General features: G+C 27.2%; 1 protein-coding gene and 1 pseudogene across 5 annotated transcripts in view; both read right to left on the bottom strand.

Annotated features, from left to right (window-relative positions):
- Positions 1–720: 720 nt before the first annotated feature.
- The window catches only part of LOC145182790 (otoferlin-like), a 38,185-nt gene continuing 16,179 nt past the window's right edge, over positions 721–22,726 (bottom strand). For 2 of the 5 annotated variants that reach the window (XM_090079614.1, XM_090079615.1), the window contains exons 18-50: positions 16,950–16,993; positions 16,712–16,794; positions 16,522–16,619; positions 16,177–16,287; positions 15,890–15,998; positions 13,033–13,304; positions 12,772–12,872; positions 12,593–12,689; positions 12,190–12,309; positions 11,893–12,045; positions 10,692–10,820; positions 10,448–10,502; positions 10,076–10,153; positions 9,632–9,813; positions 9,388–9,549; positions 9,000–9,125; positions 8,721–8,912; positions 8,358–8,514; positions 7,404–7,480; positions 6,835–7,020; positions 6,509–6,643; positions 5,776–5,901; positions 5,647–5,682; positions 4,507–4,598; positions 4,237–4,407; positions 3,987–4,144; positions 3,621–3,763; positions 3,278–3,516; positions 2,273–2,463; positions 1,977–2,158; positions 1,730–1,830; positions 1,298–1,445; positions 721–1,165 (exon numbers count right to left, since the gene is read on the bottom strand). In XM_090079614.1, coding sequence (XP_089935740.1) covers positions 1,133–1,165; positions 1,298–1,445; positions 1,730–1,830; positions 1,977–2,158; positions 2,273–2,463; positions 3,278–3,516; positions 3,621–3,763; positions 3,987–4,144; positions 4,237–4,407; positions 4,507–4,598; positions 5,647–5,682; positions 5,776–5,901; positions 6,509–6,643; positions 6,835–7,020; positions 7,404–7,480; positions 8,358–8,514; positions 8,721–8,912; positions 9,000–9,125; positions 9,388–9,549; positions 9,632–9,813; positions 10,076–10,153; positions 10,448–10,502; positions 10,692–10,820; positions 11,893–12,045; positions 12,190–12,309; positions 12,593–12,689; positions 12,772–12,872; positions 13,033–13,304; positions 15,890–15,998; positions 16,177–16,287; positions 16,522–16,619; positions 16,712–16,794; positions 16,950–16,993 — 4,287 coding nt within the window. In that variant the 3' untranslated portion in view covers positions 721–1,132. Of the gene's footprint in view, positions 1,166–1,297; positions 1,446–1,729; positions 1,831–1,976; positions 2,159–2,272; positions 2,464–3,277; positions 3,517–3,620; positions 3,764–3,986; positions 4,145–4,236; positions 4,408–4,506; positions 4,599–5,646; positions 5,683–5,775; positions 5,902–6,508; positions 6,644–6,834; positions 7,021–7,403; positions 7,481–8,357; positions 8,515–8,720; positions 8,913–8,999; positions 9,126–9,387; positions 9,550–9,631; positions 9,814–10,075; positions 10,154–10,447; positions 10,503–10,691; positions 10,821–11,892; positions 12,046–12,189; positions 12,310–12,592; positions 12,690–12,771; positions 12,873–13,032; positions 13,305–15,889; positions 15,999–16,176; positions 16,288–16,521; positions 16,620–16,711; positions 16,795–16,949; positions 16,994–18,994; positions 19,063–22,726 lie in introns of those variants that run through there. The other 3 variants (XM_090079616.1, XM_090079617.1, XM_090079618.1) reach the window with 2 other exon arrangements.
- Positions 19,608–22,660, bottom strand: LOC149891477 (uncharacterized; annotated as a pseudogene).

The raw sequence follows: 22,726 nt of genomic DNA, 5'->3' as shown, positions 1-22,726 counted from the left end.
AATGTTATAATTACTTACCTCCGTATAATTCAACCTCATCTGAAAAGGAGTGGTTTTAAAAAATCTTAAAACATAACAAGAGACTTTAAAATATTTTAAAGTAACAATAAATAAGAGTAATTTAAAAAAACAAAAATTATTTGAAACCAAACAACGTTTTGGTTTTCGGCAAAAAGAATCGAGGGAGCTCATTCTATTGAATTTAATTAAAATCAAAATTTGCCACGTCTCGTTAAAAATGTAGGTTCTAACAAAAAAAAATAAAAATTAGAGCAGCTGCGGAATGTAGTTTGTTTATTCTGGTGGTAGATACCATTTTCTAGGCTCCCGAAGTTATAAAAAAATGAAAATAATCAAAAGCAGGATAATTGCCCTCGAAAAACATAGTTACATCATTTTTAAAAATTTTAGTGAATATTAAGTGTTACAGTAAAATTTTTGATATTTTTCCTAAAGTAAGCATCGGGTGAAAAGCATAGTTTAACTTTAAAATATTTATAAATCCATCAAAAACTTGAAATAGAAACTTTTATCAAAGTGGTAGGTTTACACTAGAGAAAAATTACGATTGATTGAAATATAAAACAAGAGGTTAAAGCCGAAGTATTTTTTTACGCACCAAGCTTTATAGGATTAGGCCCCCACCCCCCATATCAACCACAAACTTTTTTCAAAATTTAAAAAAAATTTTGTGCATCGGGGATATAGAAATAAGAAGCGTTTGAAAAAAAAAGTTTACAAATCTGAAATGACAACTTTGTAATATAAATAATTGTAAAAGTTATACAAAATAATCCTAAAATATTAAAAAATATCAGAATAAAATGTATCCACTCAAAGAAAGCCTTGTAAAACGATTTAAAAATACAAAACAATGATCGCATAAAAAAGTTTTGGGGAAAATATTACGAAAAAATTCAATTGACAAAAAAATGTGACGCAATTCAGAAAAGCTTTACAAATGAGCTGTAAAAATCGTTTTTTAGATACAAAATATTTTTTTAAACTACAAACATTTTTTTTATTTATAAAATATAGCACCATCGATTGTTAAATAAAAATTACAAATAATTTACATGTTAAACGTCTTAACGTCGTCGGTTACTTCAAAGTGGTTCTGCAATTAAAAGGACTAAGCTGCAAAGATTTTCTTCACAAGATACCCCTAAAAAATATAAACACATGCACAAACTAAGAATTTCTTTATAACGAATTTTAAGTCTTCAACAAAAGAGAGGGATTTGTGTGCTTTTGTTTCGTTTTAAAATTTTTAAACTTGAAAAAAGTAAAAACTTACCGGCATCGAGTAAAAGAACAAAGCCAACAGTGCAATTAAAATGACAACAACAAGTATTTTAAGTATGACGAATTTGTAGGGTTCCCAAATCAAATAGCGCAGCATTGTTAGCGGACCCATAAATGTGAAAAAACTATCATTCGGTCGACTAAAAAAAAAAGAGCAATTTTAAGAAATCAGTAAAATAACAGTGTTCTTCAAAAGTATTTTGCAAAAAAAAAATCTTGAAAAAAATTATTTCTCCAGCTCCATAACAACTATGATTTACTTTTTTTAAAAATTTTACACGCCATTACGTGTTGATTTTTACATCGCCATTAATCTCAATTTGTTTGAGTTTAACCGATAACCGATAAAAAATCGCACAAAAAGACTTTTTAACTTTTTTTAACAATTTCTAGAAATGGTTATATTTAAAAAGGTGGAGTTTACTTCGGTTTTTCGAGTGGCAGAGGTTCGTCTCGTGCTTTTCCAGCGGGTGTGGCTTCCGCCTCTTCTTTGGTGTAAAGATTCAGCTCAGCTTCAACTTTTCCCTAGCAAAGCAATAAAAGCAAAGTAATACAAAGCAATCCAAAGCAATACAAAGCAATATATATCATATGAATACACATAAATATACAATAACATAAGTACATTACATTACATACATACATAAATGATAAAATAATAAAATATATACAGCTAAGATAGGATCAGGGTCATCATCATCTTCAGGATTGACTTGAAAAGGCCACCAACCTCTGCAATTTTTTACTTTAATCAAAGAAGCACATGGGTGCTTTTTACTCAACATGTCCAAGTTGCAAGCTTTTGCCGTTTTCGCTGGCGACGGAAGCTTAGTTAGAGATAGAACGACATCACCTTTAAAACAAACAAATATTTTGGAAATCATAAGGAAATTATTACATTTTTTTTCTCTAGTTCTTGTTTTTTTATCATTTAAAAAAAAAAGTGTTTGCAATGAATTTGACATACCAATAAAGTCATCTGCTGAAAACAGATCAGCATCCCACACCTGTAAGTAGAGATATGGTTTGTGTTTTTCCTCAGTGAGATCAATTGAGAATATACTAGCCTTTTTGAAGGTAACTATTTTTTCTTCGGCTTTATGAAACTTGAAAGGAAATATGAAGCGCCAATTGAACATTCCTGTACCATCCATCGATCTAACAACATAAGCACTTTAATTTTCTAAAACCATTTTTTTAATATCATGCTTAGTTTTTTTTAAAAGTATTTATTTTGGTCCATTTTTCAGTTTTACAGTATTTTTACAAATAATTTCTTGATATCGATCTTTTTTGGATGAGGGGTACAATGCCAAATTACCAGCTATTAAAACAGATGTTGTATTTTCTCTATTTTTTAAAAAAAATCATTTTTTCCCTTTACTTAGAGAAAAGAAGAAAAAAAAAACACATTGCATTTTCTTTACTCAGAAACAAACACAGAAATGTAAGGAAAAGTTGCAACACCACAGTTGAAAAAACCAGTTTTAAAGTAATATATATAGTAGCAACTTTTGAAAAATGGTTTTATGTTTAAACTTGTAAAAAAATGTTTAATAAAAACTATTTGCAAAACTAGAAACAAAACATTTTCTGAAGTCAGTGACCCAATAATTCGGTCTTAGACTTTTCATAATGGTATAAAGATTTTTATTCTCATATTCAAATAATTTTTGAATGCATAAAAATACCTTTTTCTTTAACTTAGGGTGATATTAAGTTTTTTCTTGTTCATATAGAATGAAAGAAATACAACAGATGTTCAATTATATTGGACGCTTTATGTAAAGATGTTTATCAATGATACTTTTTAAGCCACATAGTTGAAATTGATTGGTTCAAAAGGCATAATTCAAAGTTTGTAAACAAATTGTCATAGTAAAGTTATTTTTAAAAAGGTTTTAATATTTTTGAGTGAGATTCACGTTATATTAATATTTTTGTGTTAACACTCATGAAAATATAAGAAAACCTGTAATGGACATCTGTCTGCTGAATATCTTCTCTATTTCCTTCCAACCATCCTTTGATAAACTGATCACTGCTAGTTTCTCCAGTAATAAGATTTGTATCATCTGGTAGCACATCAGATGTATTCCAGATGATAACTCTGAGCTCATATTCTGTTGGTTTTCTTACTGAAACATCCACTGGTGGACCAGGCATAGTTAAATCCATTGGAAACATATCAATCCACATTTGGACTTTGCCCTAGAATAGATAAGTAACTTTAACTGTACTCTTTACTTTAATATCTTTCTGTTTATGACTTTTAGACAAGTGTGACAGAGAAGTCTACATAGAAAAATATATACCATTTCAATTCCTTTTTTTTCTGGATTAAACAATGATCTGGTTTCAACATGCTCAGGGACAAGTTTAAATCCTTTAGGAGCAAGGTCTTCAAAATGAAGTAAAGCCTCAAGAGCAGCTGGTTCATCAGAAGCCCTTTCTTTACCTTTAGGATTTGTAAATAGTATTTGTATTGATATATTTATATAAATATTAATATTATTGTTATTTGTAAATAGAACTGGGTCATCTTGACAAGAATCCTTATTTTAGCATCATTTGTATTTCATTTAGCATCATTTATTTTTATGATTTTTAAGCATAAACTTACGGCCCAAGAAATTTTCATTAAAATCATCATTATTTTCAATTTACATATTAAATTTTACCTTTAGCATCTAAAAGAACAGGTGAAGCATGCCACAATTTTCCTCCAAGGCATGCAGTCCCATCATTGAAATATGGACCATCTATTGCATGTTCTTTACAAAGCTTAGATAAAATAGATGTTGGTCTTTGAGGATCTCTCCAAGCAGCATATCCATGGCTGAAAAAAAAAAAACATTACAAAATTGAAAAAAAATCTTATCTAAAGAAAAAGAAAAGAAACATCTAAAACAGAAAGTTCATTTTGATTACGTTGTATAATTTAGCTGTATGCCACATGAAGGTCTATGCTTGCTAAAGAAACGGTTTTCAATATCAATTTCAGTTGACCCAATTAGATCATCTGAACTTAACATATCCCAATCCATTACTTCTAATCGTACCACACTGTCAAAGGGGATCACAGCTTTAAATTCAAAACACCTAAGAAAAGGAAAAATAACTTTTAGTAAAAAAGATAAGAGAATATATATTCTGTAAAAAACCAAAACTAAATCATAAACAAGAAGCTTATAAGAAAACCTTCCAAACTCAGGACAAAGCTGTTTAGAAACATATTTGTCTTTGTCATTATATTTCTTTTTACCCAGACTGCATATTAAATATGGATCAGCCTAATAAAAAAAAAAAAAAAATGACTCAGACTACATAAATCTATATGAGTAAATTTTGATAAAAAATCTTCTATCAGGAACATTCACCACAAGGAAAATTTTAAACTATTCTTTTAAAATATCCTTAGGTTAAGAAGTCCTGTGATAATGTTTTCAGTTTTTTAAATTTCACTGCTCTTAGTATACGTGCTTTTAAATATCAAGTTTTTTTTGGAGAGCTTTTACCTATTAGCAATAGTTTTCTCAGGGTTTGATAATGACAGTAGACATTTTGATAAGATTGTAATGATAGATATAAAAATAAAACTAAAAGTGTTACCATTCCTAATTTGAATAAAATTACCTTTCACCTTGGTGATTTCAATTTTTAAAAAATTGCAAATTACTGTAGCGCAAATTTTTTAAATAATTAAAAAAATGGTCTTAAAAAAACTTTAAAGGTAGATGAAAAGTTTAATGAAAAACAGGTCATTAAACATTCCACACCTTAGGAAACACACAACATTATCATCAACAATACACAACAACAAGAACTCATTGCCTTGCTGAAAAACCCAATACGCTCATCAGGTTTTTAGGTTTGTATTTTAGCTTAACAAGTAAATTCATTTTAAATTGAAAATAATTAATTAAAAAATTAATCAAAAAATAATTACAGCCTAAAACATTTGAAAAGTAAGATCAATTAAAACAGTTTAACATTAATCAAATATGAAACTATTCCATGTTCCTGTAATGAACACTTTATATATACATTAGCACATACTATAGTATCATTTCCAAATTCTTCAAACTCACGAACAGACTTTTTAAACAAATATTTTTCACATTAAATTTTTTTTGCAGAGAAAGAAATGTTTTACAATTAAACATTTAAGCCCAGGCTTTAAATTTAAATTTGTCACAGCAGATTTTTGATAATTATTTTGCAACAAATTATCAGAAATACAACAATTTCTTTTATTTGTGCAAAGCAGCACAAACACAATTCTGTACAATATAACTTAAAAAGGTATTTCAAGTAGACTGGCATTTAAAAATTACTTACCTTCCCATTTGGATCCATTGGATGAAGGTTAAGACACTAAAAATAAAATCATCTAAATTATTCATCAAAATCATTTGAAAGTTAAAAATTTCTTCTTCAAAAAAAAACACACAACAAGAAAATAATTACTCTGATGACATAAACCCTGACAAGGAGGTTAATAGGTTCAATTGAAGGGAGTCTGTAAAATGTTCCCATTACATCTTCAGTGTCAAAATTTGGTGGAAGAGGATACTCCCACACACGAATGTTTCCCTAGAAAACATTGAGTTACAGAACATACATTCTCCTAACAAATTACACATATCTGAAATCTTATTTTTACAATTTTAAATTGCACCTACAAACTGAACTTTTGAACCAGATTTGTCAATCAATCAAAAAAACAAACAAACAAATCTTTTATTAATCTTTAAAATAGTTTTAATATGGCGCAGAAGCCGTATGAAAAACACTCTTTTTACATTAGGTTTAAGCAAATTAATGATTTAAAATGAATTTAAACAAATAAAGCTTCTAAATTTACACTGTGAGAGCTACCAAAACAAATATGTTATTGTAAAGGAAAACAACAAAGAGAAACTTATAAAAACCAGGTCCAACTTTTTAAACACCAACTTAAACTGGTATATACTAATAATTATGCTAACAAATAAAAAAATTTATGTCAATAATTAAAAAAGTTCATTATACCATAGCTTTAAATTTAAATATTCTTGAATTTATAATTACAATTTATTTGAAGGTTTTTTAATGCTAAACAAAAAAAAAAATTTAACCAAAAAACTTTCAGCTACCAAAAGCTAATTACGTTTTTTAGACTGCATTATGGGAAACCCAGAAATTAATCAAAAAAGCTCACTTTGAACTTGCCAGAAAATCTTCTCTCTTCATCATCTTCATCATCTGTTTTCTTACCACGCAACAGGTCAAAAGAATAAAGAAAGTCATTAAAACCACTAAAGCCTTCTACATTTTCAAGCTCATCCATAAAAATCTAAATCAAAAAAAAAAATTTAATAATAATTTTAACTATAATATTATGATTTATTAAGGAACCAAACAAAATCCTTTTGATAATCATTTTTTAACTATGCTACTTTTACAATATTGTATCTACATATTGAATACAGCATACATCAACATTGCATCCTAAAAATCAACTTAAATATAAAACATAAAGGAAACCTTCAAGCGAGGAACATTGCTCATTTTGCTTCCACTCTCATCTTTATTTAAATCAGCAACTGTCTTCTTCTTACTAGGCGTTGTTTCTTCTTCCATATCTCTTAACGTTTCATAAAATCTTGTCCACCAATCAAGTACTTCAACTTCAACGACAGGTTCTTCTTTTGTTTTTTTTTTTTGTGAATTCTAAAAATTCAATAACTCACGTTACCCTTACAATCAATAGATGTGATTGTGTGCATAAATATGATTGTTTAATCATAAGATCTTATCAAAAATTGCATAAAATTTTTAATCTTTTAAATTTCACAAAAAATATATTTTTTTTTAAAATTATTTTTAGAGCAACAATCCAAAAAAAAAACAAATAAAAAAAACCTAAACATTGAAATTGCTCTTTAGATAAAAACACTAAAATTGCTTGAAATTAAATTTGAAAAATATGCATTTTATTAGAACGTTATTAGAATGTTACATCTTTATTTGTTAGAACGTTTTTAGAAGGGTGTGGGGAACAAATCTTAAACTGTGTGATCTTTTTTTTTTTTTTCAGATTATCAAAAACTTACATCTTCAGTAGTTTCTGTTGTCACTTCAGTATCTGTTGTAAGCTCAACTGCCTTCTTTTTATTATCTGGTTCTTCTTCTAATTAATTCATCATCAAAAAAAAAAACATATTGGCAACAGATAAATATTTTTCTTGATTAATAAATCTTTCCTTTATCTGAAAAAATTAACTTTAAAATAAAATTCTGAAGTTTTTTCAGCAAAACTAATAGTATAAGTAAATAAAATATAATATATAAAATATAAAGTGTAGAATGAAATCCAATGAATAATGTTAGATGAAATGAAAATTTAAGACACATTTAGAATTAATTTATTTAATGTACCTCATAACCAAATATAGTGAAGTATTTTTACATATAAAAATTAATTGCTATATTTATCAATCTATATACTACTAACTACTAACTACTACTACTAATAATAATAATAATCATAATAACAATAAAAAATGTAATAATAATAATCATAATAGCAATGTAATAACAATAATCATAATAACAATCACAATAATACTAATAATAAATAATAATAAAAATAATAATAATCATAATAACAATAACAATGTAATAATAATAATCATAATAACAATAACAATAATACTCATAATAAATAATAATAAAAATAATAATAATAATCAAAATAATAGTAATAATAATAATAATAATAATAATAATAATAATAATAATAATAATAATAATAATAATAATAATAATAATAATAATAATAATAATAATAATAATAATAATAATAATAATAATAATAGTAATAATAATAAAAATAAATAATAATAATAATAATAATAATAATAATAATAATAATAATAATAATAATAATAATAATAATAATAATAATAATAACAATAACAACAACAACAACAACAAAAACAACAACAACAACAATAGTAATACTAATAATAGAATTAATAAAAGAGTTTTAATAATCATAAAAGTACCTTCAATATCTCTAGGTTCATATTTTGCAGGGTCCATAAAAAACTTGTGTAATGTATCAATAACATGGGTGCCACACAACACTTGCCGCCCAAAGGCACGGCAATCATTAACATGAATGGTTAAAGGGGGTAGATATTTTTCTGCTTCTGGGAGCCACTAAATTTTTTAAAGAGAAAAAAATTTTTTTTCATCCTCAGTATATTTATTAAGAGTAATATATTAGGAACACATAACAAGAGGTGACAACACATGACATGTGAAAACATGATATTTCTAAAATAATAGTTTCAGGGTTATGATAATATGAATCACCATTATGAATGATGCAGGAATACAAAAAATAAAGAAAACAATCTACTCACCACATCAAAAATGTCAACACAATCATGGAAATTGGGATTCCTACTTGCATTCTTTATTATCACAGACTTAACGACTTCCTCTTCTTCTCCGGTTTGCTTAGTTACTTTATAGCAACAGTCTAATTCAACTTGAGGACGGTTTACAGACATAAACTGCACTTTCTTTAAGTCACGTACACCCCAGAAAAGAACCTAATAAAAATTAGAAGTTTTCTTCAAAATATTTCAAAAATCATTCTTAAGAAAAATCTATCAAATTAGCATTAGGCAAACATTTACTTCAACCCGGTGCTTCTGCATAACAGGTCTAATCTCATCTGGAACTCTCATTACCATTCCATCTGCTGTATCAAGTAATGGTGGATCTTGAGGAATTTCAGATACAACATCAGGATTTTCTGATACCTGACAACAAATCAGATGTAATATTATAATAGTTAAACATAAAACCTTTAAAAAAGTTTTTAATCTTACTTTAAAAACTTTTTTCATTATTTTTAAGCTTAGATCAATAAGATCTTAGTTCAAATAATGTGGTCAAAAATACCAACAAATAATAGTTTAAAAAAATACATACATAACTATTAGGTGATGAATCATAATATATATCCTATGAAAATATTGTTTCTAACAAAGAAATAATACGAACACCCAATAAAATACTTACTTGAAGCATCTCAAATGCTGCAAGCACCTCACCAGCTCTTTTTTCCCCTCGATATACAGGGAACCATTGTAAAACAGGCGGAAAAAAAGGTTTCTCATACTTTTCTTCACATAATTTTACAACAGGTTTTGCCAAAATCCTACCAATAAATTCCTCTCCACCCTAAAAGTATCAATTTAATATTTTGTTGAAACTAATTAGAGAATTCTTAAAAAAATATAGAACCATTATTGTTAAAACTCACTCCAAAATCTTGATCAAATAACTCAACAACAATAATAGGAGGGTTCACTGCAAACTCTTCAACTTCTCCCCAAAGTTCAATCTCATCAAATTTGAGCATCATATCCCAAGTTGGGCTTCGTGTCTCCCATACAACAAATGTCTGTTGAAATTTATATGTCACAATGCAGCGACAAAAGACATCTAAAAAATAATTTTAAAAAACGACGTTTAAAAAATAATTTAAAAAAATGACGTTTAAAAAATAATTTTAAAAAACGATGTTTAATAAATAATTTAAAAAAATGACGTTTAAAAAGTAATTTTAAAAAATTTTGAAAATGTAAATTTTAAATTTCTATAAAAATTTTGAACTCTTAAAAAGAAAACTTAAAAAAAAAAAAAAAACTTAAAAACATTCAAATATCTAAATAAAAAAAAATTATAAAAATAAAAAGATAGGCACCAGAAAGACCACTATCATCACTTCCAATCAAACTTCTTGCTTGATACAAATGAGCACGAACAATAAATTTCTGTTTTTCTAAAAACAAAACCATTACAGTAATATTAAAAATTTTGTCAAAATTGTATAAAAAATTTTGTTAAAAATTTTGTTAAAACTGTAAAAAAAAAAAATTATTTAAAATAATTTTTCAAATAAACTTTGCAAATAAGTTTTTTATGTAAATTTGTAAATCAATCCAAGATACATAAAGTCAAAGATGAGCTAAATAGGAGTTTTAAGTTCAGTACATAAAACAAAAGACATGGGCCAAAGGAAAGTCATCAAGAAAAATAAGAATAGAAGTTTGAAGGTATTAATTTAAAGACATACTAGTATATCTTAGGAAGTCAGGTGGAGTTGCTAATAGTGACAATAGATCATCTTCCTATATGAAAAATCAGAACAAAGCAAATGTTAAAATGAAATGCTTAAATTATTTCCTTTAAAATTTTGAAATTTATAAAAATTAAAACTTTAAATAACTTTAAATGATAATTTTTTTTTAGTAGTGTAGCTTATTTACCAAATCACTAATAATCATAAAATGAACAGTTCTGTGATTTTATGGACTTACTGTCTCAAAACCAGGAGGAGCATCTTTCAAATAATCAGTTTTATGTTTAACTAGCCCCAACCAAAATCGAACTTCAACTTTTGCTTGGATTGCCCATCCATTTTCACCATGACCCATTTTTCCAGGGAGCTTAGAAAAAAAATTACACAAATACTTTTTATTTTTACTTTGATCATTGTTTAAAAATAAAGAATATCTTTGTGTAAGTATTATCAATAATACAAGGGTCAAATGAAAAGTTTTGAATGCAACATTTATAAGCAAGTACTAAGATTTTTAGGCCATCTTTTATAATTTAACTTTCATTAAAAATTTTTCAAAATTTTATTTTAACATGAAAATCATTTGTTGCTTACCAGCTGCTTAAATTCTCTTTGTTTTTTTTTTTGTAGGATGAAAAAAAGAAAATTTTGCAGTTTATTGACAGCAGAAATTTACACCAAGATAGTAAAAGTGTTAAAGGAATTTCAAACTGTTTACAAACTTTAAAGTTTAAATTCAGTTGTACAAGCATTGATGATTATCAACACAATGGCATCTCAAAAACTGTAACAATATCTAAGACTATTCCACGTGTTGAATGGTGTAAGTTGGCTATAAGTTGACTAAGAAGTCCATGAAAAAGTACTGATGCCCCATCATTGATGCCCCCAGAGATTTTAATTAAACAAGCGCTCTACATTTTGCATGAAAAATTAAAAATTAAAAAAGATTGTGCAAAATGGGTGCTGCATTTGATAAAAATTGATAAAAAATGGATTTGAATACAAAATTTTCATCTTTAGGTCATTTTATCAAGAATAAAACTGATTTTATCTTCGATTTACACTGATGGATGAAACTTTGACCAATCACTACACACCAAAGACAAAAAGAGTAATCAAAATAGTGATTTAAAGTTAATTTATGTGCACAAGGCAAAAACAATTTTATGAGCAGGCGAGGTTGTCTAACATTTTTTGGGATAGCTTCACTTGCTGATGGAAGTTTGTTTGTCAAATTTTGAGAAAAGTAAAAAATATTAACTCAGAATGTTATACAACTTGGTTAGATAAATCAAATGGAAAAATTAGTGAAAAATGGTTTATAGAAGAATTTTTGAACAAAATTTGTTTGTTCCTTTTTAGTTTAGAAACATTTTATTCAACCCTTGTATCAGTCTTAAACCATTAAAAAACTTTAAAAAAGAATTAACACATACTCTTAGAAATATTGTCTGCACCCTTCCACAGTTTCTTCCTTTCTCTGAATCTACTTTTGAATACAAAAGATCTTCAGCCGATAAACGGGTATATGCCACTCTTTTCCCACCACTTAACATCCAAACAAACACATCAGGGAGACCATGTTGTGGCTATGTTGTGGTTTTAGAAAATCATTTACAACAAATGAATATGAATTAAAGAATAAGCAGATAAAGTTGCATAACTTATTGTTTTTTAATAAACCTAATTATATGCCAAGTTATGGAAATGATATTAAATCTAGAAAAGGACACCTCTTTTAATACTTTTCGCATGGTCCGCATCAACATGTGTGCCTTTTCAACTTTACTTTTAATATCATCTGGAGATGTGCAACTAAGTGCAATATCTGCTGCTTGGAGTGAAATATTTTTCTGAAATATAAATGTTTACTAAAATATGCAACGTGAAGGCTAAATAATTTTTTTAACAGAAATTTGAAAGACCAAACTACATTATTCCAATCATTTTATTAGTGTTTTAAGTGAGATAAAACAGTCAAAATGATTACCAAAGAACTGCAAACCATATCAGTAGAAATCATTTACAAAATTATTTAAAAGTTTAAAAAACATAATACATACTTAAAAATGTAAGTGTGTAATGTTTTTTCTATACAAAAAAAATTAAATTTTCTAAATTCCAAAAATAAATTACTATTTCCATAACAGTCATTGCTATTCTTTCTTGATCCAGTTTATTTTTTCCAAGATGGGTGCCAGTCTTTTTACCATCAGCAAGATCAATATACATACTAAAAAGAGGTAAAATAAGTATAAAGCATTATCAATGAACTATGACGGTCAGACATTAAAGGTTTTAGAACTGCTTTTCACCTGCAATGGTGAACTAAATCCCCCATGACATTTTTCAGCACCATGTTTGTTGCAGGAATTTCAAGTCGGACCCTTTCATCGAGTTCTTCTAAGTTATCTTCCTGAAACAGAATCAAGTAATAATTATCAATAAGAATCAGTTAAAATTTAAAAAATCAGTTAATATTTTGCAGAAGTAACTTGCATTTAGATTAAGAGAGTAAATTACTCTATAAACAATGCATGAAATTAAATAGCACATTAGTAAATACATAGAATTACCAGTATGCTATATATTTTTTTCAACATAGAGAAATTATAATGCCTTCTTCTTTGATCTTCAAATGGAAATTTAATATGTGTACATGGTTTATCACTGCCAAAAGGTATGTAGTAGTATTTCTTCTCTGGTGCTAATGGCCTAATTGGAGCAGTAAGTGAACGAACAAAAACTTTATTTTCTGCATAAATCTTATCATCTTCTTCTTCTTCATTTTGAACTTTGTCCTTTTTTTTCTTTTCAAGAGGATCTTTTAGCAAAAAACCGTACTCCCCTAAAAGGTATGAATTTTTTTTTTACAGTAAATTCAGACAAGTTTCAAATTAAAAAAATATAGAAATGTAATTTTATAGTAAACAATTTTAATTATTTTGTTTGACACAGAAAAAAAAACAATTAAATAGAATTTAAACTAATTTAATTACTAAACGATTGGAGCGAATATTAAGCAATCAGTTAATCTAATAACCAATTGTTACTTCACCAATAATCAATTTTTACAAAATTTGATTTTTAAGTTTTTAACAGCAATCATAGGGATTCTTTTACGGTTCGTCAACTTTCACGATAAATTTTTTTCTCAAAAGTAGCAAAGGTTAGAAAGTAACAATGGCCACAAAATTCAAAGATTAAAAATTTCATTCTTAATGTTGACTTCTTAACAAAGCTTTATAACTTACAAATTTTATGGATTATTTTAAATATCAAATTATGCACCACCATTTCACCCTGTTTCAAAACTATTGATAAAACTTAGATTCACCACTAAACTCAAGAACAAAAACAACAATTGAAAAAAATGGATTGAAGCCAATCAAAATGTACTCAAAAAAAAGATCAAGTCTGAGTTTCTTTGACAATTGGACATCATGAAGACATGCAAATAAAAGTTACTCACAGTTTGGACTGATTAAAATACTTAAACCAATCGCATCAAACAGAGCAGTGAACTCAATTTTGAATAATGACTTGAATGTCAATGATGGTGATTCAGTGAACTAAGCAATACAAAATGAGAATAAACCACTGAATTTTAATTTGCTATGGAACTTATCTTGCTTTTTTGATGTTCTTTAATTTCTTTATTTCATTTAGTGATGAGTTAGATGACAACTTCAATCCTGAAAAGCTAGATGAAGTGAAGAGCGAGATGAAGATAGTTAAATTAAAGAGCTTGATAAAGATGGTTGAAGTGAAGAGCTTTATAAATCAGTTGACGCTTGATTTGACAATCATTATGGAATTATATTTGCAAAAAAATCAAAATTAAAAAATTATTTATGAAGAATTTCTTTAAAAAAATAATTTTATGGTTGTTCAGGATGTAAAAACAAAACACCATTTAAATGATCAGTTTAAGCTTAAAGTTCAAACCTTCAGTTTAAACAATTTCTAAGAAAATTCCTAGGAATAAAAAATGTTATAGCAAAGTGGAACCTTCAACAAACTTCTGAAAAGAAGAATCAAAAACTCTAAAATTGTTGAAGCTTTTGATAATATTGAGATGAGTATTCTAGCAGAAGAAAGTATGATTTGATAAAATCAGATAAAATGTGTTTTTACTAAATTTAAAGTGTTACCATAAGATTAATATTGATTTTGAGGTTCATGCCAGCAATAGCTAAAAAAGTATCAAAGATGATAAAATGCATTAAAGTTGGGAGTACTTGAGAATATTAGAGAAAGACCAAACAAATTTATGCTATAGTTAACCTTCCACCCCTTGTCTGTATATGCAGAACAAAGTTTTACAGTTGCAGGTTTCTTACAAAATTACATAATTTAATTGATGATGCTACTAATTGTGTGTGCTTTTTAAGATTCTTAAAAACAAATATAACTAGTAAAAATATTGAAAAAAAACAAAAACTGTTAAACCTTTATGAAGCTTAAAACTTTGAATAAAATCAGAACTGTGATTTGATTTGTATCTATTGTCTATAATTTAATCAGAAATCTATGTTAAACCTTTCTGTATGCAACTTTATATAAAATTACTTTTTAGAAAACTTTTTTGAGTTAAGAAGATATAAGCTCAGCACCAGTAATACAATTAGCTATAACAGCACAGCGAGACGACAATCATTTATAATCATGATGAATCATGGGCTACTAGATACATTTAAATATATTTATTGCGCCATGCAGGAATATACTAAACTATACTTGATTCAATTTTGAGGAAAAGTTACATTAAAAATTTATTAAATAAACCCATATTAACCATTATTACAATACTAGGTTATATAGTCAAACTTATAAATACAAGGTTATAAAGTCAAACTGATAAATGGCTTTAACAAACCCTTCTTTCTGTATGTAGGCTTTTTAAAAATCCAACATCAACAGCATTCTATAAAGATTATTTACTCTTTGTATCCTATTATATGTTCATTGCAAAGAAAGAGAGGAATTTTCCCAATGTTAAAATGAATTTGTGATTCAATTTGATTTTTAAATCTAGACATAATTAAGACTCAATTAAATGTAGAACTTATTGACTTGCAGTGACCTACTATAACTAATAAACAATTGAATTTCATAAATTAATCAAAAACCTTTTGATTGATAAACCATTAACCACCAACCCCTAATAAAACCCATTAATGACCAACACCTACTATAATAATGTATGAACTCCAATGTTATATGTGCTATCAAAAGAAAAATTTGATTTTTTTTTATACATTTCTCAGTTTTTCCAGTTTAATATTTTAACATATTACAAATTTAATATATCTACTTTGCATTTTACTAGAAATTAAAAATATATTATTCAACTTATTTAAAAATTAATTTTATAATTTAAAAGCACAAATAAAGAGAGAAAAAATCTAGTTTATGTAGGTAAATGATTACCAATGGTAACTTCAAATTGCACTGGTTTGTCCCCTATTTTCTTTGGTAGCATGCTTGCCTCATAAAATGTTGAAAATAACTGGAATATTTCTTCGCGACCTAATACTTTCTAAACCCAAATTTAATTAAAAAAATGTATATCCAAGAAAGACTCACTTTTTCTCATTTAAATAGATATTCTTTTATATTGTTTAAGCATTTGTATTATTTGTAATAGCTAACATTTTTTCGTATTTTATTTATTGTTACTTAAAAGTATAAATAGAATTTTGACTTCAACTTCTTACTGGAGGTATTGGGTCGCATTCTTCAACTTCCACAGTACCAGTATCATTAGGTTCTCCTTCAAAACAATCCATCCATAAAAGTATTCTCCCTCTGTAAGAGATTCCTTCCCCCTAAAAGTGATTTTTAAAAGTTGTAATTCCTTTCCCCTAAAAGCAATTTAATCTTGTGATCTTTATTTTAATCAGTTTCTATGATTTTTAAAAGTTTTAATTCCTTCCCCCTAAAAATTTTTTGAAATTATTTTAATTAGTATTATTACTAACTGAAAGAAATAAAAGAATAAACTTCAATGAAAAGTGTTAAAAGCTTATGAATAATACATGTGTCATTGAAAAAACATTTACCATCCCATTATTAAGATCAATATGCTCTTCTGATAAAGAGTAATCTCGTGTAGAGCCATATAAATTGACCCAAGATGGACCAAATGTTGGCATAAAGCCTAAAATTATCAAGTTTTATTTAATTTTACTAATATAAATTATAACTTAATAAAATAAATATAAAATTCAACTTAAAGTAATAAAAAAATACCTCCTTTCCTTTTTTCAGCTTTATCTGAGATTTCATCCAAATCGATGAAATGAGTGCCGATAATTTCGCTGGTTGTTACATCACTAAACATTTAAAAAAAATAATAATATCAGAAAACAAAGGAGCAAGAAGTTGATAATATTTCCAGATCATTTGAAAACAGCATGGATTTATCTTGCTGCACACTCAGTTTTTTTATTTTATGACTTTAAAAAATTACTTAAATAAGTAAACTTACCTATCTTTGAGCTGTAATTTAATTCGCTTGCATAATGGCGGAAACTTAAAAATAAAGGAATGTTTACAAAACACCTACATTGTAAACAACTTTGTTACAAAATAGGTTGTAAACTAAATCTACAATTAATTACCATAATTACAAAGAACCTCTGCTATTAAACTTAATGTAAATATAACAATAAACATGAAAACTGTTACTGTTACACTGATACCTGTTTTCATTTTTGTAATCAAAATAAAAAAAAAATTTAAGTTAAAAAGTTTTGAAACTGTAAGACTTGTCACTTTTTTAGTTTATTTTTATTTTTAGTTTATTTCATTTTCAGTTTATTTTTTTTATACAGTTGCAAGTTGACAATGTTAATAAAACTAACACATTATTAGCTTTTTTCCTAAAATTTTTTGACAAAATTTGATAGCTTTAATAGATGAAGTGCTCACAAAATAACAGTAGATAAAATATTGTCTCATTACGCCAAATTATTTTTTACTATATATAAATATAGCCATATAAATTGCCTGGAAAAATTTTAAAATCTGAAAATTTGTTTGGTTTAATTATCCTTATTTTTTTTTTTTAAATCCAAAAAAAAAAAAATGTAGGTTTTTAAAAAAAGTCTTGTTTATGACCCTGAAATTTTACATAAAATATGTTGAAAGAAGTTTTATGTAAAAAATCACCATCAAAGAAGTACTTTACTTTTTTAATTTATTAAAACAGACACAAAAAAAACAAACAAAAGAAATCTTATTTAATCCTGACTTTACAAAAATATTCTCTCCGTTGCTTTGTCCAATTTACTGCTGCTGCCTGGAAAAACTTGGGATGTAAATTCTGAACATAAAGTAAATGAGTAAAGAAACTTATAATATTTTCTGAATATACAACACAAAGAGAAGATTTTGAAGGGAAATATCTCAACAATTCCTGGGAGAGAGAAGATTTTGAAAGAAAATAAAAAAATATCCATGATACATTTCTAGAACATGTATAGTAACTACAATGTAGGTTTAACCTTTGGAAAAGTTTTTTTTTTGTAAACAAAGTTAAATCTTTGATTTTTTTCTGTGAGATCAACATCTTTGCCACTGGTTTAGTACTTGAATTTTAATATCTTAAGATTGTATGGTCAAAAAATCTTAGGATTGGATGATCAAAGAAACTTAAGATTGAATGGTAAAAGAATCTTAAGATCGAATGGTCAAAGAATCTTAAGATTGAATGGTCAAAGAAGGCAAGATTAGTATTCAAAGAAAACCTGATGGGAAATTAAATCTGAAACTGAGACAAATTTGTTTTGACAAATTTATGCTGAAGTTGCTTTCTAGAATTGGGGCAGGATTGCTACACCATCGTCTAACCTCTCTACATAGAAATATTGTGTTTTGCTAAGGGATTTCTGCCTTTTTCTTGAACATAAATGATCAGCTTGAATCCATTCAATATATCAGACACTGCAATTTGTAGAAGATGTATCTAAGTCCAACTATGATCTTGGTAAGCTAAACTTGCAAGATTTAGTGCAGCCCTAAATTAATGTACCCTTGGATCTTAAGTTGCAAATGCAGCATTTTATTTTACATCTCATTCTGGAAAGAGATATGCTGTTGGTGGAAGGGACCTTTAACTTAAGCTCAGGAAACCTGCAATCAGTAGTTTAGATTTAAAGTTTAGATTATTGGTACACAAAATACACAGAGACTGATTTTAACAAACCACTTGTACAAAAAAGCAAGACTCTAAGAATGTAATAAATCTTAGTATTATCTGCCAGGTCCTGTATCTTGATAGATAACTCTTTATCTCTCAGTAGATCTTTTTAAGGAGAATGGTAGCTCCATCAAAACTCCATCTTATAATTGGTTCTGTATGAGGGCTGGAAAACATTTCCTCATCTCAGCATTTGTTCAATCTTTTTAAAAATATTCAATCTGTTAGAGAGTCCTACTTTAGTAAAACATTGAAAACAAGAATTTGTCATGAGTTTAAGAACTCTTTCCTCTCCTCACAAGAATTAACAGCATGCTTTGACAAAAAGTTACCTTTAACTTGGAAGACCTATATTCTTTTTTCCCATGAGGAACCATTAGCCAACCATCATAATTGTGATCTGGGAAGATATGTTGAAGTGTGGCAATACATGTCAAGTTTAAACCAAATTGGTCCAGATTTCAAAGAACATTTCAAAGATTTCAAAGAATAGAGGAACCATTTAGACTGTAACAGAAGCTGCTGGCAGCAATAAAATGGAAGAGTAATATATATATATATATATATATATATATATATATATATATATATATCATGGCCTACTTTATTTATATGGCCGGATAATTTGCATTTTGAAAAAAAAAATAGAAGGCCAGTTTTCAAAACCGTAATGTTTCGAAAACTTAAGACTTTTTGAATATTTGCAAATGTATTTTACTTTCTAAATTTAAAAAGTTGACAAAAGTAGTTTATATTCATAAATTTAGATACTAAACACATATTATATAAGAAATAAATAAATAAAAAGATATCAAAACAAGCCTTTATTTTAAAACTTAGAATTTAAGTAAACAGACACAATTTAAAAAACAAGAATATTTATACAAAATCTTTAAATCTTTTTCTTTTTTCATCAAAGTAAAAAATAATTGTATTATATATAATTTATTGAGTTTTTACAAATTTTCTCTTTTTAAAAGATTTTACATGATCAACAGCTACTTCGCTGGTAGAGATAGTTCTTTTATTATTAAGAAAAATGTTGATAACAATTCTTCCAGCAAGTTTTATCCCAGTTTTCTCATGCATGGGACAAGAAAAAGTCTGAAAAGAGTCACAAAAGTGATTTAACAAATATTCTAAAGCTTGTCATGCATGTAAATTAAATTTCTTTATTTTGTTATAAGAGTAGTCAATCATAGCAAACGATGTGCAAACATAATCCAAAAGTGATGGTGAAGGAATAGTGAGACCACCCCTAGAAATAATTGTTAAATAAGTATGATCAGGATTGCTTTCATCAATATTAGCACAACAAAAATTCTTGGCAACATGTACCAAAGCGTTTTTTTAGTTTCTTTGCTATATATCCAGCAATATGAGCACCTACTTCTCTACTTTCTGGTGCTAGATTCATGATTTCTGGAGTACACTGAGTTGTATCGATATCAAAAAGAAAGTTTTTCAAATCTGTTAAATTATTTTCTGACTTGAGTGGTACTTTCAAACTATCATCAAAGTTAATACTTTCTTTAACTATACTTTTGATTTTTAATATTTTTTCAGAAATAGAGACATCTTTTAAACCAACCAAAAATCCTCCACCACTCATTTGTCTATATTGTCCAAATCTCCTTTCTAATGGGTCACTTTGAAACCTCCCAGCTAAAACAAAGTTATATCCGTCATTAAGTAAGTCCTCAATCAATGAGGCATGACTATTAAGTGTTCTTATCAATGCTGCAGCTGTTCGAGCACTTAAAGTAAACTTCTCACAGTTTGGTACCTTTTGCAATTGCCAAGCTTCAATCCAGTGAGCCATTTCCCTAAGAAATTCAGGTTTTTTTATCTCCAGAAACAACTGCATTACCTAAAATATTACACGTTAAATACTGACTTTTTGAATTTGATAAAACCCACCACTTGTAAAACAATGTCAAAAAATCTTCACTACTTTTAAGATCAGGGAAATATGAGTGAATTGCTGCAGAAGTAGTTTCATCAAAAATTGCAAGTGCTAAAGAAACGTTTTGTTTAAAATTTCCAGGATGTAATACTTTCATTGTTATTTTTGGTGCTTTACGCAAACCAGCATCAAGAGCAAGGTCTTTTTCAAAAATATTGTGGAAGGTGCTCCATTTTATTTCTCCACCACATACAATTATAGGATCTTTAAATCCATCAAACTTAAAATCTGGAAATAAAAATCTTTTACAATTTAACAAATTATTTCTGATATTTTTAATAAGATGTACAACATCAAAACAAAGGTAAATCTTTTTTAGATTGTAGATAAAAAACAAATCTTCAGCTTGTTGATTTGGTGCACAAAGGGTTTTTTTAAAACAAGAAACATTAGAGGAATGGTTGTCACACACAATAACTCTAACATTAAATTCACATTCAGTAAGAATATGAAGACATTCAAAAATTTCTTCTTTCAACCATTCAGCATTGATTGTTTTTTTAAGTGATGATTTAATCACATATGGAATGTTTTGTTTCAGGCCAACTATCATAAAACAAACTATTCCATTATACAATTCTCCAGACTCATCACTACCAATCATCTCTCCACCAAAATACTCTTCACATTTTTGCAAGTACATTTCATCAAAAATCAAGCAAATGTCTTGAGATATCTTCCCTTCTAATTTTAAATGTTTTGCACAACTTAGAGCATCAATATTTCCTCTAGTTATTTTTTTAAGTAAAGATATTGATGGTAAAGGCAATTCTTCACGCAAAAGTTGGTATGATTGTGTAGAAGTAAATCGTAACATCAGTGAATACTTTATAATATTGGCTGAAAAAATAGGTTTCTTTATATACTTAATTTGCTGTAATTCAGTCAAAACTGTTTAGCTTGTGATTTAATGTAGGTAGGAAAATTATAAAGCATACTTTTACAAGATAAACAACAGTCTCTTCCATGACGAAACCACTGAGGCAATGGCAGGAGTGAACCCTTGTAAAATAATTTAACATGCATCTCATTGTTTATGCGAATGCACTCTGTAACTTCAGGAATAGATAAAGTACTATGACTTAAATTATAAAAAATTTCATGATCATCATACTTCAAGAATGAAAAACCATCTGGAGCAAGACTTTCAGTAATATCATCCAAGTTATTAATCAAATCACTCAATAAAAACAGTCCATATTGATCTGGCTGAAATATTCATTTAGTTGGTGATTTTCTTAACGAATTAGAAGATTTTATAAGTTGTGATGGACCTTCTTCAGGCAAATTTGTGCAATCCAAAATAGTTGAAATAGGCTTTAGTTTTTTTATTAATCGAAAACCTTGATTCGTATTAACTTTCTTATAATATTTTTTTTCAAAATGTTTGATGCGTTTTACGGAAGAATTAGTAGGTGTCCAATCTTTTCTATTTACAAATTTAATCCAATTTTTTTTCAACTCTTCAATTTTTGGAAACGTAAATACTACTGTAGAAACTTTACCATCATAATTTGAACGACAATTCACAATACAACATTTGTTGTAAAAACACCTTACGAAAAAACTGGCCTTCTATTTTTTTTTTCAAAATGCAAAATATCTGGCTGTATAAATAAAGTAGGCCATGTATATATATATATATATATATATATATATATATATATATATATATATATATATATATATAAACCTTTTTTCTTTTATATATATACATATATATATTGTTCTATTAACAAAAAATATTCAGCTCTCTCATATGAGCATAAGGTTTTGTATCTTAAAATAATACAACACGAAACAAAAAAATATACATATATATGCTTATATGTAAACATACACACACACATACAACACACACACACATAATTGTTTACTGAAGAATCTGAAATAGGGTTAACGTTTGCTCCTCTTCTGCCCTGTGAGGTATGGTCCCCACATTAGGAAACACTGCTTTAAAGAGCTCTTGCAAAAAAAAATTTCTAGATTTTGTTGTTGCAAATGTCATTACTTGTAAGATGTGTACAATCATAATCCTTAACCTGATACAATTTAAAATATCTAATAATCATAAGTGTTTTTCATCTACAACAGCAAA

This window comes from Hydra viridissima, unplaced genomic scaffold (genome assembly GCF_058129835.1).
Source record: "Hydra viridissima isolate aposymbiotic clone 2 unplaced genomic scaffold, HvirCarnegie_v1 scaffold_2, whole genome shotgun sequence".
NCBI lineage: Eukaryota > Metazoa > Cnidaria > Hydrozoa > Anthoathecata > Hydridae > Hydra > Hydra viridissima.
This window is presented reverse-complemented; position numbering and strand designations above follow the sequence as displayed.